At 40.4% G+C, this 17,017-nt stretch overlaps 1 protein-coding gene across 2 annotated transcripts in view; it reads left to right on the forward strand.

The window, feature by feature from the left end:
- Positions 1 to 17,017, forward strand: part of FANCD2 (FA complementation group D2) — a 55,532-nt gene that overhangs the window by 5,404 nt on the left and 33,111 nt on the right. For both annotated transcript variants that reach the window (XM_026110589.2, XM_026110590.2), the window contains exons 7-19: positions 503 to 566; positions 2,285 to 2,337; positions 4,174 to 4,252; positions 4,993 to 5,117; positions 7,474 to 7,561; positions 8,544 to 8,648; positions 9,756 to 9,856; positions 10,358 to 10,466; positions 11,228 to 11,263; positions 11,667 to 11,810; positions 12,882 to 13,016; positions 14,442 to 14,573; positions 16,631 to 16,738. In XM_026110589.2, the coding sequence (XP_025966374.2) occupies positions 503 to 566; positions 2,285 to 2,337; positions 4,174 to 4,252; positions 4,993 to 5,117; positions 7,474 to 7,561; positions 8,544 to 8,648; positions 9,756 to 9,856; positions 10,358 to 10,466; positions 11,228 to 11,263; positions 11,667 to 11,810; positions 12,882 to 13,016; positions 14,442 to 14,573; positions 16,631 to 16,738 (1,279 nt within the window). The remainder of the gene's footprint in view (positions 1 to 502; positions 567 to 2,284; positions 2,338 to 4,173; positions 4,253 to 4,992; positions 5,118 to 7,473; positions 7,562 to 8,543; positions 8,649 to 9,755; positions 9,857 to 10,357; positions 10,467 to 11,227; positions 11,264 to 11,666; positions 11,811 to 12,881; positions 13,017 to 14,441; positions 14,574 to 16,630; positions 16,739 to 17,017) is intronic.

Below are 17,017 nucleotides of genomic sequence, written 5' to 3' on the forward strand. Positions count from 1 at the left end.
CCTGTCACTCTTTGCTGATGCCTGTGCGAAAACGTCCTCTCTCTTATACAGCTGCTGAATTCTGGGCAAAGGCAGCTGAAACCTCCAGCTTGGTTTGACACTGGTTTGGAAATCTTCACCCAGCGCATAAAGTCTTTTATTTAGTGCTTCTAATTTATAAGCTTTCATGTATTTTAAAACATTTGACATTCTCACACAGAAAATTAATTAAGAGACCATTAGTATTGAAAAATGTTAAAACTTAGGCATTTATTTTCCTATTTCACTTCTAAGAGAATTCAGTGCTTAGAAGTCCTGGAAATGCCATTATGCCTTGCAGTTATGTAGTAATGACCATTTACTAATAGTCCTGATGTATTATTACCTCTTGGGCTTGGGGCTGGTTTTGGTATATAAAGGAAGTCATCGTAAGTAGGTTTAAAAAAAACAATAATGGAAAGAATACAGTCTGTTCTCATCATGTGTTTTTATTACAATAATAGCAGAATATTCTATCTTGCAGGACTCTGGTGCACTCGTATTGTGAAAGCCTCATTAAACTGCTTCTTGGAATTGAGATCTTACAGGTATGGACACCTTAGTTTACTCTTTAGAGTGGTGTTGATTTGTTTAGGGATCCTTTTGCAGGATTCTTTTACAGTAGAGCACTAATAGAACTGCTTGTGAGGCAGATGAGGCTTTATCTGGAACAGTGTCCAATTTCTTGTTTCTTAGAGACAAAAATATGCTCAGGGCCTGAAGCACACACCATTCAAGGAGAGATAGAGGGAACTGTTTCTGAGCTGTTTGTTCGATATTAAGAGGAGAAGATCTTGCTGTCTTCACTATCCAGTTTCATGGTGTAAAGAAAACAGAGCCAGACTCTTCTCAAGGGTGATCAGGAACCTGTTGTATACAGGAAGTTCTGATAGGATATAAGCATTTTCACTGTGGAGAATGCTTTCCTTAAGTGCTGGAACAGGTTGCCTAGAAAGGTGATGGAAACTCCATTCTTGGAGGCATTTAAAACTTGGAGGTGTTTAAAAATAGACAAGACCCCAAGCAACCTGATCTAACCTTGATAGCTAACTATCCAGTTAGCTATCCTGCTTTGAGCAGGGGTGTGGAAGGGATGTCACCAAAGTTTCCTTCCAACCTTATTTTTTTTTTATGCTTAAATTACACCCCGAATGAGGGCCTACACGGAGCCCATCCATGTAAAATGGCGGAGGCCCTCCCAGGGCTTCCTTGGGTGCAGTAGGGAGCTAAGTCTGTCTCCCCCTTGAGACAGTGGTCTCCTCTTCCTGTTGCTGCTAGCACTACTGGAAGATGTGGAAAAGGGAAAGGACACTAGGCCCTTCCTTCTCTCCACTTCCTTTGCCTTGTCTTGGGGCACTAGAATAAGCCAAGGAAGGGGAGAAGGAGCACAGAGACTGGTCCTTGCACAAGAAATATAAGAGCAGTAAGAAGATTCACAATCTTTTCTTCACCCCCATCTGTCTCTTCCCTTCCCCTTGCCTCTTCCCAAATGTTGTAGCTCCAAAGACAACCATGTCCAGTCCTATAATGCAGTTCAAGCTCCTATTCTCCTGACTTCCATGGCAATTGGTGCATGTTCCCCATAAAAGAACCATACAAGTGAAGCAAAATGCAATGAAATAGTACTTAAATAGTACATTTTTGTTGCAAAGCATTGCTGGCAAGAACAAGTTCTGTTAAGCTGTATAAAAATTACATCAAGATATATGTGGAGCTGAAGGCAGAAAATATCAAGGTATGGCAAGGGGCTGTGGATTTAAATCCTCTTGTAATTAAAATTAAAGTTAAAAGTTCTTGCCTTAAATACATATTTTTAAATTGCATTTGGGCCAGGATTAAAGGAGGAATCAGACCTTCAAAGGGAAAGGCAAGAGTGTGTGCACGCTGTCTTCAGACTTATCGAAAGCTGATGCTTTAGGTTTCTGGGTGGTGAAGAGCAACTCAGATGGGTTTGAAGAACAGAGTTTTGTTTGGCCTGGAGAATCATAAGTCCTGCCCAAATGCTTTGCTTTTAGATTAGATTATGTGGCTAGTTCATACCACTCTCACCAGCTGTTTTCAGCTTGTGGGCTCTGTACCTCCTTTCCAGCATTAGGGAAGAGATTGCTTATACAGGAAATATTTTTATTTGTGCTTTTGAATCTCTTATTCTCTATGCATATTTCACCTATCGTGAAAGGCTAGTTCTGATGGCAGTGTTCTGAGCAATGCCGCAGCACAAGTAATAAATCATCATCCTAATGTTGTCTTTCTGCCTTTCCTCTAGCCTGCCGTTGTAACGCTACTGTTGGAAAAGATCCCTGAATTCTTTTTTGACATGTGAGTGTGGCCTGTCTTCTCTCTGCCTTGAAATGAAATTTCTGTTGGACAATTGCCAGCTATTCTAACTTTAACTGTTACTTCAAGTTTACCTGAATGGATGTTTGTGGGTTTTTTTTTCCTTCATATATGTATACAATTATTTGCATGGTACCCTGTCTTTACAGTTGGGGTGCATATATCAGAAAAGAAATTTATGGAAGCTGAACTACAGTAATACCTCATGATTCATTATGCCTTTGTTAGCTACTGACATGAACTTTGGAAGTATTTCAGCAGAGGGACTGTGAAGTGTTTCAGAGTTTCAAAAAGATTAAAGTAGCTGGCAAAGTTTTAGGATGCTGTTAGACACAAACAGATCTCTCTTTAAAAATGTAGGTTGTGTTCAAGCAAGGAAAATAGAAAAAGCATCTATTGTTTGTTAAATGTAGGACAGCATAGCAGAGATTTTGAGGCACGACATGGGAAGGACTTAAAAGATGAAGCTCTTTTTCATTTGCCCTAGAGGCAGAAAACTTGCTACACAGTTAGCAAAGCAGATCAAAGGATAGAAAGAAGCTGAGGATGGAGAGCTGGATTGTTCAGCATATTCATAAATGAAAAAGGAGGTGAAAAGTGAGGTCATAATTTATGGTAATTATTTTCCAGGATAGTCCAGTGTAAAACTAATTGTGAAGAATTACAGAGGTTTTCCAGTTCCTCTCACTTTTTTTTTTTGGTCTGACAGTGGGACAAGAAACTACATTCACTTTGGCTGCTCTGCAACTACACATGCACTGACTGGCCAAGTTCAATCAAATCTGACATAAAAAACGTAGAGTCCTGAAAAGTGACATGACAATGATGCCTGGACAGCTGAAATTCAAATTATTGTAGGAAAGGTAGGGAGAACTCGGTTTAATCATGCTATTTGGCAGCAGCCAGTTCACTAAACGCATATATGCTCATAGACTGGTATGTCCAAAAGTTACTGAAGAGGGAGGACAGCTTAGACAATGCAGCTGCATAAGCCCTTTTTTCTTAGAAAAACAGACTAAAAATTGCCTGGAGTATAGAAGCACAACGATGAATTCTATTTTAGGTGTTCTCACTGAGGAAGGACATCTTGGATGGGTGTTTCTTTTTGTTTCTTATTTTTAGTAGCAATTCTATGTTTAACAGTGGTCAAAATAGCAAACAGAGCATTAGGAAAGGAGTTAAGAACAAAATGGAAAACATCATGGCACTGTAAATGCATGGTATGACCATGTTTTTAATGTTATATGCATTTATGGTCAGGCTGTGGAAAAAAATATAGTAGGACAGTGTCCATGTAAGAAAAGAAAATTATTCTGAATAAAATAAAATAAAATTCTTCTACATGCCAAGGAGATAACTGGCAGAGGAATGATAGGTGTCTGTAAAAGCAAGAAAGATTTCAAAAGGTAATTGAGGAAAGTTTAACTACTATTTCTAACTGTGTGAGGCAGCAAATTTAAAATAAAAATGTAGAAGTACTTTTTTATGTATTGCATGGTCACCTGGTATAGCCAGGCCACACTTCATGCTTTTCTTTTTGTGCCATAACTTACAAAATAGTTGATGGTAGGGTGTTGAAACAGACTGGTAGTATCCCTGCTTTGTATATGTAGCGTGTAAGAAGTAGGGTTCTTTCTATATGGTGCTAAAATTTGTAGGGGTCTTAGTGGTGTTTTCGCAATGTGTTTTTGAAAGTTAACTTGTGTTTTTGAAAGGTTAACTTGAATTGTATCTCTTGGTCTTACTCACCAGCAGCAAAGCTTTTGAGTCTGTGTGTAAATCTGACTAACCTGTGTTTCCCTTTCTCTGGAATTTCAGCGTGGGCACCTTTGGAACGAATTTTCCCCGGCTCATTGTCAATCAGTTTAAATGGCTCGACAGGCTTGTTGACAGCCAGGTGGGTACTGACGGCACTGTCCCCTGTGTGTTTTTCCAGTTAACTCATGAAGCATGGGATGAGATCAATGTTGATGCTAATGAGAGCTGATGTTAGTTTCATATTCACATCCTGAAGGAGAGATGGTATTTTACTCTTCTTCCCTCTTTCTTATAATTGCCTTCACTGACTTTTGAACCTCCCCCTTTCGTTAGTGTTTTGCTTCCCATGCTCTAAGTCTCCTTTCTTCATGAATTTGTATGTATCCATATGTATCCACACAGGTGACCCCATTTTAAAGCAGTTTGCTGGTAGGAGGTTACAATATTCTCATTTAATTTTAACAAGAGATATCAGATACTTATAGGCACCTAGGGATTAATTCTTTGTTCCTTCTTTCCCTTCCTAAGTCAGTCAGTCAGTCTTTGTGGATTGCTCTGTACTGCATGGCTGTTCTAAGGATAGTCCCAGAATGAACTAAATTAAGAAGTCACACTGAAGACTGGGAAGCTTGTTGTTGAGTTTTCCAGTTTCCTGTGCTTAGCAAGATGGTTGTATCCTACCTGTAAAATAGTGTTGTTCCATAAAAGTTGATGGATGATTCACTGCTTCAACAGGACAATGAGTTAAGGGATGGTTGGTGTAAATCTAGGCAAATGACTTTCTGAAGGACCTTGTGTGCATGATATTGTTGCTGTGCTAATGAACTGCTTGCTGGCAGTGAGACCCCTGTGTTTTACAAGTGTTTCTCCTGTATGCAGGATCTTGTTAAGAAGTTGATGCAGATGGTTAGCGTCTCTCCCGTACCAATTCAGCATGACATTATCACCAGTTTACCTGAGATCCTGGAGGATTCCCAGCAAACCGAGATTGCCAGAGAGCTCAGGTACAGCAGTGTCTCTCTTTTGTCTTTTTCATTTTCCTTTTTTTCTTTTTCTTTTTTTTCCCTGCACAGAAGAAGACATTATACATTAATGCAGATTTCCCCAGGACTTATTAAAGTAGCAGGAGAACAGTCCATTTGTGTTAACAAACATTCATGGGCAGCCAGCACTGGCCTAGAGCATTTCCTCTGTGCTATATGCTCTTAAAGAGAGCAGAGCACAGAGTGACCTAATACCAGTAGATACTGTCCCAGAGAAAGCACCTTTATACCAACCCTTATGTCTGCCCTTCTTATAGTTGATTTACTTTACGTGATCATTTTCTCAGTAGTCTTGTCTAGTCTATGTTTAATTAAACACGTTAGTCTTTCTAATTCTTATCATTATGCAGATCACTTGAATTTTTGTCAGTGCTAATTATCTTTTCACACTGGTGAACCACACTGGTGGTTACTACTTCAGCCTGCACCTACAGATGGTGCATCCTATTGTACCCTCTCAAAAGTAATTGTAGCTTTGTGTTCCCATTGTCAGTCTCACCTCCTAGAAAAAAAATCCATGCACAATTCAATTTTTTTTGCTAAACAAACTCCTCAGACATCTGTTTTCTCTACTTATATCTTTGCAAAGCTGAGAATCTAAATAGCAAAAGCAAAGCGTTTTTATTAGCGTATTCTCGATGGCCTCTACCTACCTCTAACATGGAAAAGTAATCTTTTTTTGTGTAACAAATTAATTAGAGGGCATAAGTAGAGTTATTGGGAAGCAGATTAAAAAATAAAGTGTTTTTTCTTGTAAAAAGAAATGGCTTCTTGCTGGAAGCCAGACCAGTTTATGTAGGAAGCATTAGTAAATACTTGTCCAATTCTTAGGCTGTTTTTCTGTATATTCCCTACTGACCAGTGCTGGAGAAAGGATTACAAATTAAGTGAATTTGGGTGAGCTCAGTGTGCCTTTCATTATGTGTTTGCAATTTTTAGAGCAAGTACTGTGACTAGCAGGGAGGTCACACATGGGACAGATTCAATCCCTGGCTTTATGCTAACCTTAGCTAAATTTTGACTGTTGGTGGCATGTCAGTGGGACTGAAATGTGCTGAGATGCTTAGCAATGCAGACCACCACCTTTCCTCTTTGAAGTAGGCAGCAGTGCAGAAGGGTTTGAAGGCTTCATACAGCATCTTTGCCAACAAACTTGTCCAAAATACACGTGTAAAGCAAGAAACAACTCTAGGTATCACAATAAAAAAAAATATATATATGGCAGAAACATTATGATTGGAAACTCCTTCCATCAGATGTGCCAGTACATTGCCATCACAGTGCTTAGCCAGTGCAGGGATTCCCAGGAAAGGAAAATGAGGTGTAACAGGATCCAGATGAAGCCCCAAGTTCTTTCAACTGAGTGCTTGGGAGCAGAGCTGTGCAGGGGAGTATTCCCTGCTGACTCCTGTTGTCATATGGCTTTGGAGAGGAAACTGCAGAGGAACTAGCCAGAGACTGACCCAAGAGCTACTGTGTGGATAGCTGAAGGGCCCTTCTGAAGAGACTTTTAGAGCTCTCACAGGAGTCTCTGTTGTAGGTTGTTTGTTGAAATGTCCTTCTCCCATTCCTCGCTTTTTCCTCTCCTGACCCAGCAGAGCTTTGATTCTATTCCAACTTTGCCAAAATGGCCCTCTGAAATGTTTTTATTACTCCCATCTCCCTCACTCCCTACCTGCTTTCTAAAACGTGGGTCTTGGAGCCCCACAGTGGCTTGTAAAGATCAGTCATTAATGTGAAGGCAGTGGAAGGCAGTTCCTAACAGCACATTCTCCCTTTGGTCTAAGAAGCTACTGCAGTACATATTTCCAGGATATAACCATATACCTACTGGAGAAGATCAGCTGCATCCTGGAGGATGTTTGTTGCAGCCTTGCGTGCTGTTCTGTATCCAGAAACTTTAGGAATATTAACAGCAATGTCAGCTAGAAAGTATCAGCTAAAGTGGTGTGTGTGGTTAAATTATATACCAGCAATCTGTAATTTTTCTACTCATAGTGAACCCAGGACTTTCCAAATTTCAAATTTTTGCTTGAGGCTTGTACCAGGTTGTTGTCTCTGTTCCCTGTTATTACTGAAATAATATTGGAAATTGGTAGATTCTTCACATTTGCTTCAGCAACAGCAATCACAATTCAGCGTGTTCAGAGAGAAGTGATAATTTATGGAACAAGTTTTCCATAATGCTGGTGGCATATATTCTCTGTTGTAGAGATTTTTTGAATAAGCACAAAAACTACTGAAATCCTACAATTTACTAAGGACCCATGCATGGCTTTATTAAGAAGATCATTTGTTTTCTTTCCTCATGTATCAGCTCCTTACTAAAACAGGGCAGACGGCTAACAGTTCCAATTCTGGATGCCCTTTCCCGTTTGGATCTTGATGCAGGACTTCTGGCTGAGGTAAGAGAGTTTTTATTGAGTGGCCAAGCAGAACACAGCCCCTCCTTAGTAACATGAGAGCTAGAGCTGTTCTAGTCATTCAAAGTATTTTGCGAAATCTGATTCCTTTAGGTCTACAGATGTCCTGAGCTAGCTGAAACTGGAAAGCAATGAGAGAAGTGAAAATTGTTTTCAGAAACATGCATGAAGGGCTCACTGAGGAGCAGAGAGATGTTTTTTGGCTGTTACAGTATGCACTCAGAAGTTTCAAACATAGCTCTCTTAGCAAATGCAAAAGCTGCTGGAGTGAATGTCCACTATCAACTTAAACCCACTTACTGTCACTGTTTCTTTTCTTTCTTTTTTTTTTTTGAGGTACAGTGAGCAGACTAGACTACTATATTCTTAAGTACGTGCAGGCTGTTGTTTACATCATTGCATGATCATAGCTTTTCTCTGCAGAATAAAGATAAAGTAGAAGAGCTCTTGTGCCTTCGATCTTCTGGACGTGTTAGATTGTTGCACTTCTTGCCTTTGGCCTTCTTATGAGTAGAATAAAATTGGTTCATCTGAGTGTATTACATACTGTTTTACATAGCTTCCAAAGACTAGTGCTGTATAGCATACTACACTGCTTCCGTGTTTTTCCCTTCTGAAAGGCAGTTAAAAGATGATGGAGCTGAGCTCTTCTTGGTGGTGTCAGGTGATATAACAAGGGGCAGCGGTCGCAAATTCCAGGCTAGGAGGTTCAGGTTGGACATTAGGGAAAAAAATTTTCACCAGGAAGGTCTGCAGGACTGACGCAAGCTAGCAGAGAGTTGGGGGTTCTCCATCCCTGAAGATCTTCCAGACAAAGCCAAGGCCAGTCTGATCTAGTATTGGCAATATTCCTACTCTGAAAAGAAGGCTGGGCTAGAGACCTCCAAAGATCTCTTCCCAGCAACATATCTATGTTCCTGTGAACCACAATCTTACAGCTGACCCAGTATTGCTCTCTCCTCAGGTGCGTCAGTCTGCCATGACCATTGTGCCTTCTGTGAAACTGGAAGATTTACCTGTAGTAGTCAAATTCATTCTCCATAATGTCAAGGCTGCAGATGCAGCAGAGGTACAGTATTCACTCTACTAAAAACCAGTAAGTGGTCTAATGCAATGTGTATTTTGACAGAAGCCAATTGCTTCAGGCACAGGGTTGTATGCTTTAATATTTCCAAGTAAAATTTTTAGTATTGCCAAACACAGTAGAAACGATGTCTGTCTTTTGACGTGGATTCAGTTGTGCCTTTGGGCATGAGAATTGTAACATCCTCCTTTCTGCTGACTTACAGATTTTTTAACTCTTAGAATTTTTATTTATTTTTTAGTGTTAATATCTTAACTGAAAGTAGTCAAATTATACTGAGTTAAGTTTTTAGACTAAAAAACTGTGGTTAGGTGGCAACTTTAAACTTTTGAATTTTGTCTAAAAATTTTAATCCTACATCCCTTTTAAGAGGTTTAAATTCCAGAAGTGTTGAAAGGACCTAGGATTGCAATTTGGTAATTATGTTTTTGTTTTCTCCACTGAGATCTGTTCTAAATCATGTTTTGAAAACATTCCCACAAGGGTGGTTCAGCTTTTGGAGGACTCTTTTCAGTTCCAGATTTAAGCCTCCTCTGTTTTTGGAGTTGCTTTATCTAAATAAAATGTATTCAGAATATTTTTAAAATTATGTGTTTTGGAATCTAGTCTTGCTGAACTATTGAAGATGCTTTTTTCCACACTCTAAAGAAACCCCATCTTAAGCCAGATGTGGGATGTGATCTGCCCACACCTTTCAGGGAGACAGCATGTTTAGAACATGCAACCCAATCTGTGCTGATCCACTAGTATATGACAAAAGTCAAACTGGTAAACTTGCATGCTGCAGGAGTCTTGTGGCTGTCGTATCTTTTGCTCTGCTGCTGAACAGGATAAAAGTAGCTCACAGCAGCATACAGTGGATATAGGTGGGAATTTTGATGGTGATGAACAAAGTTCTTGCTAATTCACTTTTAAAGTAAAAATTACTGAGCACAGTTAAATGCTTATGAGTCTTTACAAATACATTAGTTCCTGATCTTGTAACTCTATTCTGTAACTCTTACTCTGTTGGGTTGTTTTTCTTTTCCTCAACCTATTTTTCCTCCTTCCTCATAAATCATAGTGATTTGTACAGAGATTTGTATTCTACAGGTGATTTCTGAGCTTCGTAAGAGCTTGGATCTGTCATCATGCATTCTGCCCCTGCAGATCCTTGGTTCCCAGAAGAATCTTAAAAGCCAAGTCCAGGCCAGGTACTCAAGCATACTTACATGAATCTTCAAGGGTAAGATGGGACAAGAGGACTCCAGCTTTTCTCTAATTGGTCTCTCAGGCACACCTAGCTACATACTTGAACCTAATTTATCCCCATTCACCACTGGTTCTGACACCTTTATTCCTTCCTGCTTGGTGATAATTCAACACATTTGTCAATACTTGTCCAGCTAGTTTCCCCATTCATGTGGTTCCTTTTGAGTCAGCTGCATCTGTGTTTGCATAGGGTTATACAAGTCCGTTTGCAATGATTTTGCTGCCAGCTTATCTCTTTACGTTCCCTCCGGTACATCATTGGTTGGTGCTGCTACCTCTGCTCCCAGCCTCTTCTGAAACTCTCTTCTGAAACTCTCTGTCCTTGCCAAGGCATTCCTTGTGGAGAAGTGTTGCTTTAAGTAACTGCTGTGATGTTAGGCTGACTTGTTCCTTTTACTGCAGTATTCACGATAACAGTCTCCTCCTTTTCTGATCATTTACAGTTCTTCCATGAGCCAAGTAACCACCAGCCAGAACTGTGTGAAGCTACTTTTTGATGTGATCAAATTAGCTGTGAGATTTCAGAAAGATGTCTCTGAAGCTTGGGTTAAGGTCAGATGCACTGTTTTTTTACCTTATGTAGCTGGATCCCTAGGTTGAACCTGAGCCTTTCCTGCAATCAAATATGATATCAAAAGACAAGTGTTACCCATTTGTTTCACTGATACAGATTTCATTCTGTGTTCCAAATTAGCTCTGCTTTTTCAGGAGTCTGCTTTCTTCCCCAGTCACATATTTCAAAGTGCTTTCAAGACAGCTACTGGGCAGTATTACCTCTAACCTACAGATCCCAAAACTTTAAGTGTAGGATAAACCTCAGTCTACAGGTTTAGGGGAGAGTTTTTCTGAAAAAAAGAAAATCTCAGTTTTTCTATCTGCAAGAGAGGAAAAAGGTTGAGACTGAGCTTTGTGAAGTTTTTAAGATCCTTGAAAATGAACATTGGCTGGCGTGCTAAATTTCATTTTTAAATTGCATTTCAGTGTAAATCGGAAGACTGCGTCATGTTCTCAGCCTTTTATTACTCAATACCTTAGGTCCATTTTTCAAGCCTGGTATTATTTGAGAATGTCCTCACTCAAGCTGAATGTTCATGCTCTTTTTTGGATGCTGGATTCTTTACTGTTGGGCAAGACTTGGTTTTCTGTTTTGGATAGATGCTCTGTTGTACAGGAGAGAAGTATGTGAATGATATTTCTCTTGGTCTGCCTTTTTTGATTTGTCTTCAGTGCCTCAGTTTTGCTGTTTAACGCTCATAGTTTGAAACGTAGTACTGTACTCTAGTGTAACAGTTTTCATGTGTTTTTGCTCTTAGGCTATTGAGAACAACGTGTCTGCATCTGACCATAAGGTAATACTTCTGACCCTGTACTTCTCTCTGAGAGTGTCCCCTTCTAGTGGTGTTTGCAAGGGCTTTTTCCATGGTCACAGATGGAGAGAATTTTATAGTTGGCGCAGAAACTGCCAGTGATGTTGCAAGGGTGGTTCTGTGGGTATTGCGGTTATTTGTAGTAGAACAGCCATCCATTTTTTTTGGTAACTCTTAATTCATCCCTTCTAAAGCCCAAGGGATGGAGTTTTCCTGCTTTGATTCTGTCTTGTTGACTGCTGAGGTTTTCTGCAGTCATGACTATCAGAGAGGTGGCTTTTTGAGCTCTTGATTTTCTTCTTAGTTTTAATTTCAAAGTATGTAGTTGTCTAGTCTGTTTAATATCATTTCAGCATAATGATTGGTGGTTGTTTCCTCTGGAAAGGTTCTGGATCTGATAGTATTGCTCCTAATCCATTCTACAAACACCAAGAACAGGAAACAAACAGAGAAGGTATTGAGGAACAAAATTCGACTTGGCTGCGTGCCAGAACAGCTGATGCAGAATGCCTTCCAAAATCATTCCCTGGTCAGTGCTGATTCTGCTTTGGGGCTCCCTCTTCTCTTTTATCCCTCAAAGATCTTGTCAGAGGACCATTTAGCCCTGTACTGCAATATATACACCTACTGCTGTAGTTACTCTTTCTGGTAACTGATCAATCTCCAAAAAGGCATGTCCTCTATTGTAACCGTCCTGTGGTTTCCTAGAGATGAGCTCTCCTTGGAATTGGATGGACTTCTTGTTTTGATGCAAAAATTCTTGATCTTGATGTGCTCCAGCCCAGGATCCCTACTCTGTGTTCCTGACATGCTGCTGTGTTCCACAGTATTTTTAGAAGTTCATATGTTTGTCTACAATTTTTCAAGTACAGTGTTTTCTAGGTCTAGGTGTGTATGTATATTGGGTTTGTGTAATACTATGAGAAAACTGAAAGGGTCATTGAAGAAGGACGGACAGTGCTGTTTGTCAGGAGGTGGGTGGCAGATGGGAAACACTGAGTTATGAATTTAAAGTGAAATAATTAAACTATGTTAATGCTTTAATCAGGCACTCTTATTCTGAATAAAAGTGGCTTTAATTCAATTTTAGTTTAATTCCCTTCTAGAATAGGTTCAGTTGAAGCAAATTAGGTCACTCTACATCTGAATAAGGGCTTTTTCAAAGGAGCTCTGTGTGACAAAGCTTCCTTTAAAAGTTAACTTAGATTTTTCTTAGTAAATTGATGTAGTGGAACCCTTGTATTAAGATAAGGCCAAGAGCCTGTCTGCCCTGGGGCTTATTTAGTGGTGCATTGTTGTAAAGTGACTTCCCTGGTGTCACCAGAAGTGATATGCTATTGTGAGCTCTGCAGCATTGCAGATTGGTTTCTTAGTCAATCTGTAAATTCTTTGTGTGGACAAGGTTAGAGAAACCCATTCTGGTGTGCTGTATCTGCTCTTGTTGCCCATTTTGGCTAGAGAGGACAGTAAGAGAATTGAGAAAAGCGCCTACTAAACTAGAGAAACACTTTCAGGATGAGATATAGCACATTCTTTACATCAGAGCTAAAATAGTGTTGAAAACAAGCAGCAATAATCCTCTTTCATGTCTGTATTTCAGGTCATCAAAGATTTCTTTCCTTCAATCCTAGCACTTGCTCAGATGTTCCTGCACTCTGCACACCCATCCATGGTTTCCTTTGGCAGCTGCATGTACAAACAAGCATTTGCAGCCTTTGACTCCTACTGTCAGCAGGTATGGTGGGATGGATGGCATCTGTTTTATTTGTGTTTGTTTGCCGTTTATTCTAGACCGTATGTCATGATCCTTTAGGGGGAGAGGACTTGAGGCAGGAGAACGCTTTTGGAGAGCTGTAGAGAAGTCCAAGCAGAAGTTGGGGAAGAATCACAGCAAGGCTCTGGTAGCTAGCAACTCAAGCATAGAGACTGCTCAGAGGAGCAGGGAGCAAACAGGCAGGCCCCAGAGGTGGCAGAAAGAAAAATACTTAAGGTGGAATGGGGACTGTGCTGGGTTTGTTGTAATTCAGAAAGCAATCAAGGTATGTCAGATCTGGCTTGGAAGCCCGGGCTAGCCCACAGGGTCGCAGCGAGCAGAGATTTGTTCATAAATTATTCTTCTTTCTGTTGTCTTACCTGGTCACTTTGAGACTCCCCTATTTAAAAAAGCCATTATTATAGCTCATATTGAAACTTTTTTTCATTTTTCTTGGAGAAGTTACTGTGATGAAAACGTTGAGGCAGATCCCTCTTAGAACTCTGACCAGTTTGGAGTCCTTCCACATACTCTTTGAAATAATCACAGACCAAACTGCTCTGAGTTCCCATAGACAAGCTGACATCAGAAAACCTGAGGATTGAAGACAACTGTACACAGGCTTCAGAATGTATTTTTACTTTTTTTTGGCACGGTCTGATTACAATTAAGACTTTTTCCAACATTGCATCTGTACTACTTGCTATAGCAAACTTCAACAAAAAACAACTGAGAAGAACCTGAGACATGAAAGAACACTGTCATCAGTACATCTGCAACAAGCTAGTGAGTCTAGTGATGACACTATACTGGGAACTGCAAAAGAGAATGGCTGTATTAACAATACTGTCAGTCTTTAATGAGTGACATAGGAAGACTCAATGCCACAGAGAGTGGATGGGAGTGTCTAGCGATCCCTGTCCAGAAGTTAGCTGAAGACCGTAAAAGATTTGTGAAACAAAAATGTCAGTTTTGAACTGCTGTTGGTAAAGAGAGTTGAAACATTGGAACTGCTATAGTTGGAGCAGTGTTCCTGCGTAAGGTGCAGCATTCTACGTGCCTTGGAAAGCAAGATGGATTTTTATCATCTTATGTGATGGTCACGATAGCAAAGAGCAGAAGCTGCAGGAGGCTCAGCAAGCAGGCAGGAAAAACTGATAAAGAGAAGCTTCATGGAAGTAGCCAGTTTTGGAAAGGGAACAAAATATAGACTCAAGGGGAAAGCTAGTATTGGGGATATTAGGACTTAGCATGCTGTGAACTGAGAAGGGAGTTAGAATAATGTGGTTCAGTTTTGGTATGATTATCTGTACCCGATCCATTTATTTTATATAAGCAAAGCAGGCAGACCTCTTTCTCTTGATATTTCACTGTTTTTTTTCTTTTCTTTTCTTTTTTCCCTCTCAGGAAGTTGTGAGTGCTTTGGTGACTCATGTGTGCAGTGGAAATGAGGCAGAAGTGGATATTTCTCTGGATGTGCTCACTGATTTGGTGATTCTGCATCCATCCCTGCTGATGCGGTATGCCACCTTTGTGAAGGTAATGCATCTTTTCTGGGGACAGACTGCATTTCAGGACCCTTGTACTGCTTTGTTCCAGATCTAGAACAGATCAGCTCTTTCTAGAAACAGTGAATGGAACAACCATTGTAAAGCTAACTGTCCTGAAAAATGAGGAGATCAGAAGGAGAAAGTGTCTGCTATGAAAGGGTGTGCCGTAAGATAGGACTGTGTGATTTTTGAGAGGGAGAATTGAAATAGAAAAGAGAAAAGTTATCCTTCCCTGGAAGGGGAAATATTTTCTCTGGAAAATCCAGTTTCTCTGGAAAATGCTTAAATCACAGATATGGAGTAAAACCTATGTTAGAAGGAAAATGATTTTTAGGTTTGTCTTTATTAATATCAGCTATTTCAAATACTCAACAAAATCCTGTCTCCCTTGTGGACTGCCCTGCTGCCTCCTCTGCCATGTTGAAAGATTGACAATACTTTTGAATCATAAAACAAAGCTCATGGTGGGGACAGGAAAGGACTCGTGCCCTAAAACTGAAAAGAAGGCAACACCAATGGGGAGAAAATATTGAGTTTTTGACTCATAAGAATGGCAGGCCAGACCCTACTTGACCAAACAGTTTGTTTCCAAAAATAGTAAAAAGTGGAGGTGTAGGGGAGAGCAAAACAGCAAGGCAAGGACATAGTGCTACTTCCCTTGAATACTCTCCCATCTGTGATGACTTGTAGTTTAAGGACATCCTGTATTTAAGAGCCCTTGTGGTAATGACTCCATGTATTCCCTGCTACCCCACTGTCTCTGGGCTTTTTTTGAGCCCACTTGGTGGCAGGGAATTATGCAGTTTGAGTATGCACTGTGTGAAAGCTGCATGCTTTTTGCACGTTTAGGTGGTTGATTGTTACATTTAAATTCCTTGATTAACATATGCTAAAAAGACATTCAAGTCTGCCTTAAGAAATCACATGCCATCTGTCGCACATTTGATCTGCAAAGTAAGGGAGAAATGGGACTCGCCTGCCTCCAGGCAGAAGGAGGATGAAGGAAGGACTGAAATTTGAAAGCGGTTCTTGAAAGAGGCAGCCCTCAAACTCCTGCTCTTAATTGAATGTTGCGGAAAGTGTGGCAGGGGAGCACTTGCTCACAGCAGTCCACTGAGACCATCTGACCTTCCTCCTGACCTTGTTTGCACATTCCTGTGCTGGCAGATCATCTATTGGTCATGGTTTCTAGGGGCCAAACTTTGATGCATTAGCAAAGCTTTTATGTGAAAGACATTAATCAATGCTTTGGCAAGACCTCAAGATCAGGCTGTGTACCATGTTTGACATGCATCTTGGAGGTGGTTGAGACACCTGAGCCAGTTATGTGCAAAAAGATCTGCAGAGCTGCAGGTGCCTGGCTTACACAGGGCTGGAGCATCTCCAGCAGAGAGAGAATATGCAGATTTTAGCAAGAATCATCTTCCCAGACTGCCATTTTTTAATCTTAAAACTGGGTGAATTTTCCTGGGGGTAACAAGGAGTTATCTCATCCTGCTGCCATCCTTGTCAAACTCAATGCCTCATTCTGAGCTCTTCTCAAGGATTGATTAGTGGTAGGAGAAAAATAAATAATGTTAGCAAAATACCAGCCTGGTGGCAGGAAAACTCACATTGTTCTGGGAAACAACGGAACTGTTTTCTCTGAAACACTGGATGAATGGTTAAAGGCTTGGCCGTTACAGGACTCGTAATGGAAGTATTAACAAAATAAGTCATGTTTGTTTTGTCAAATACTTTGAACCCTGGGACCAAATCTGTCATAGAAGCTAAATAGCTGTCAGTAAAGGGATTGGAGCACTCCCAAAATGCTTGTGGTAGCCTGTATATTCTTCTCATTCAGCCTCTGAAACAATGAGCTGCTGTAATTGAGGCCAGAGCAATAGTTTTGCTTGTATGTTTATTTAATTGAATGTAGCTTTTTCTTGCGTGTACAAAAAAAGTAAAGTTAATTGGCTTCTCTGTGATTTACACTGGGTATATTGTTGAGAATCTGGGAAGGACTTCTTGGAGTATTCAAGCTAGTTTGTGGTTTCTCTCTTACAGACCATTTTAGACTCTACACAAAAACTGAATCCGTGCCAGATCCGGAAGCTTTTCTACATTCTCAGCATGCTAGCGTTCAGCCAGAGGCAAGAAGGAAGCTATATTCAGGTGAGCAGAGGCATAGGAGGAAGGAGTTTAGGCTGTGTGTGATCAGATAAATGTCTTTGGATTTTTTTTTCCTCCCACAGTGAAAATGTCTGGGTTTAAAATCTTCCTACTAGTTGTGGGTATGCTTGTGCACACTTGCTTGAGACCACAAAGGAAAAATTTTCAGTATCTTGGAGATCGTGCGCTTGTTTCTCCTCTCTTCCTGCTTAGTCTGTGGCATGTAAATCACAGCATGCTTGCAGCCATTTCAGGTCTTCTCACTGGAACTCTCTACTGCCC

The sequence above is a fragment of the Dromaius novaehollandiae genome, chromosome 12 (assembly GCF_036370855.1).
Source record: "Dromaius novaehollandiae isolate bDroNov1 chromosome 12, bDroNov1.hap1, whole genome shotgun sequence".
NCBI lineage: Eukaryota > Metazoa > Chordata > Aves > Casuariiformes > Dromaiidae > Dromaius > Dromaius novaehollandiae.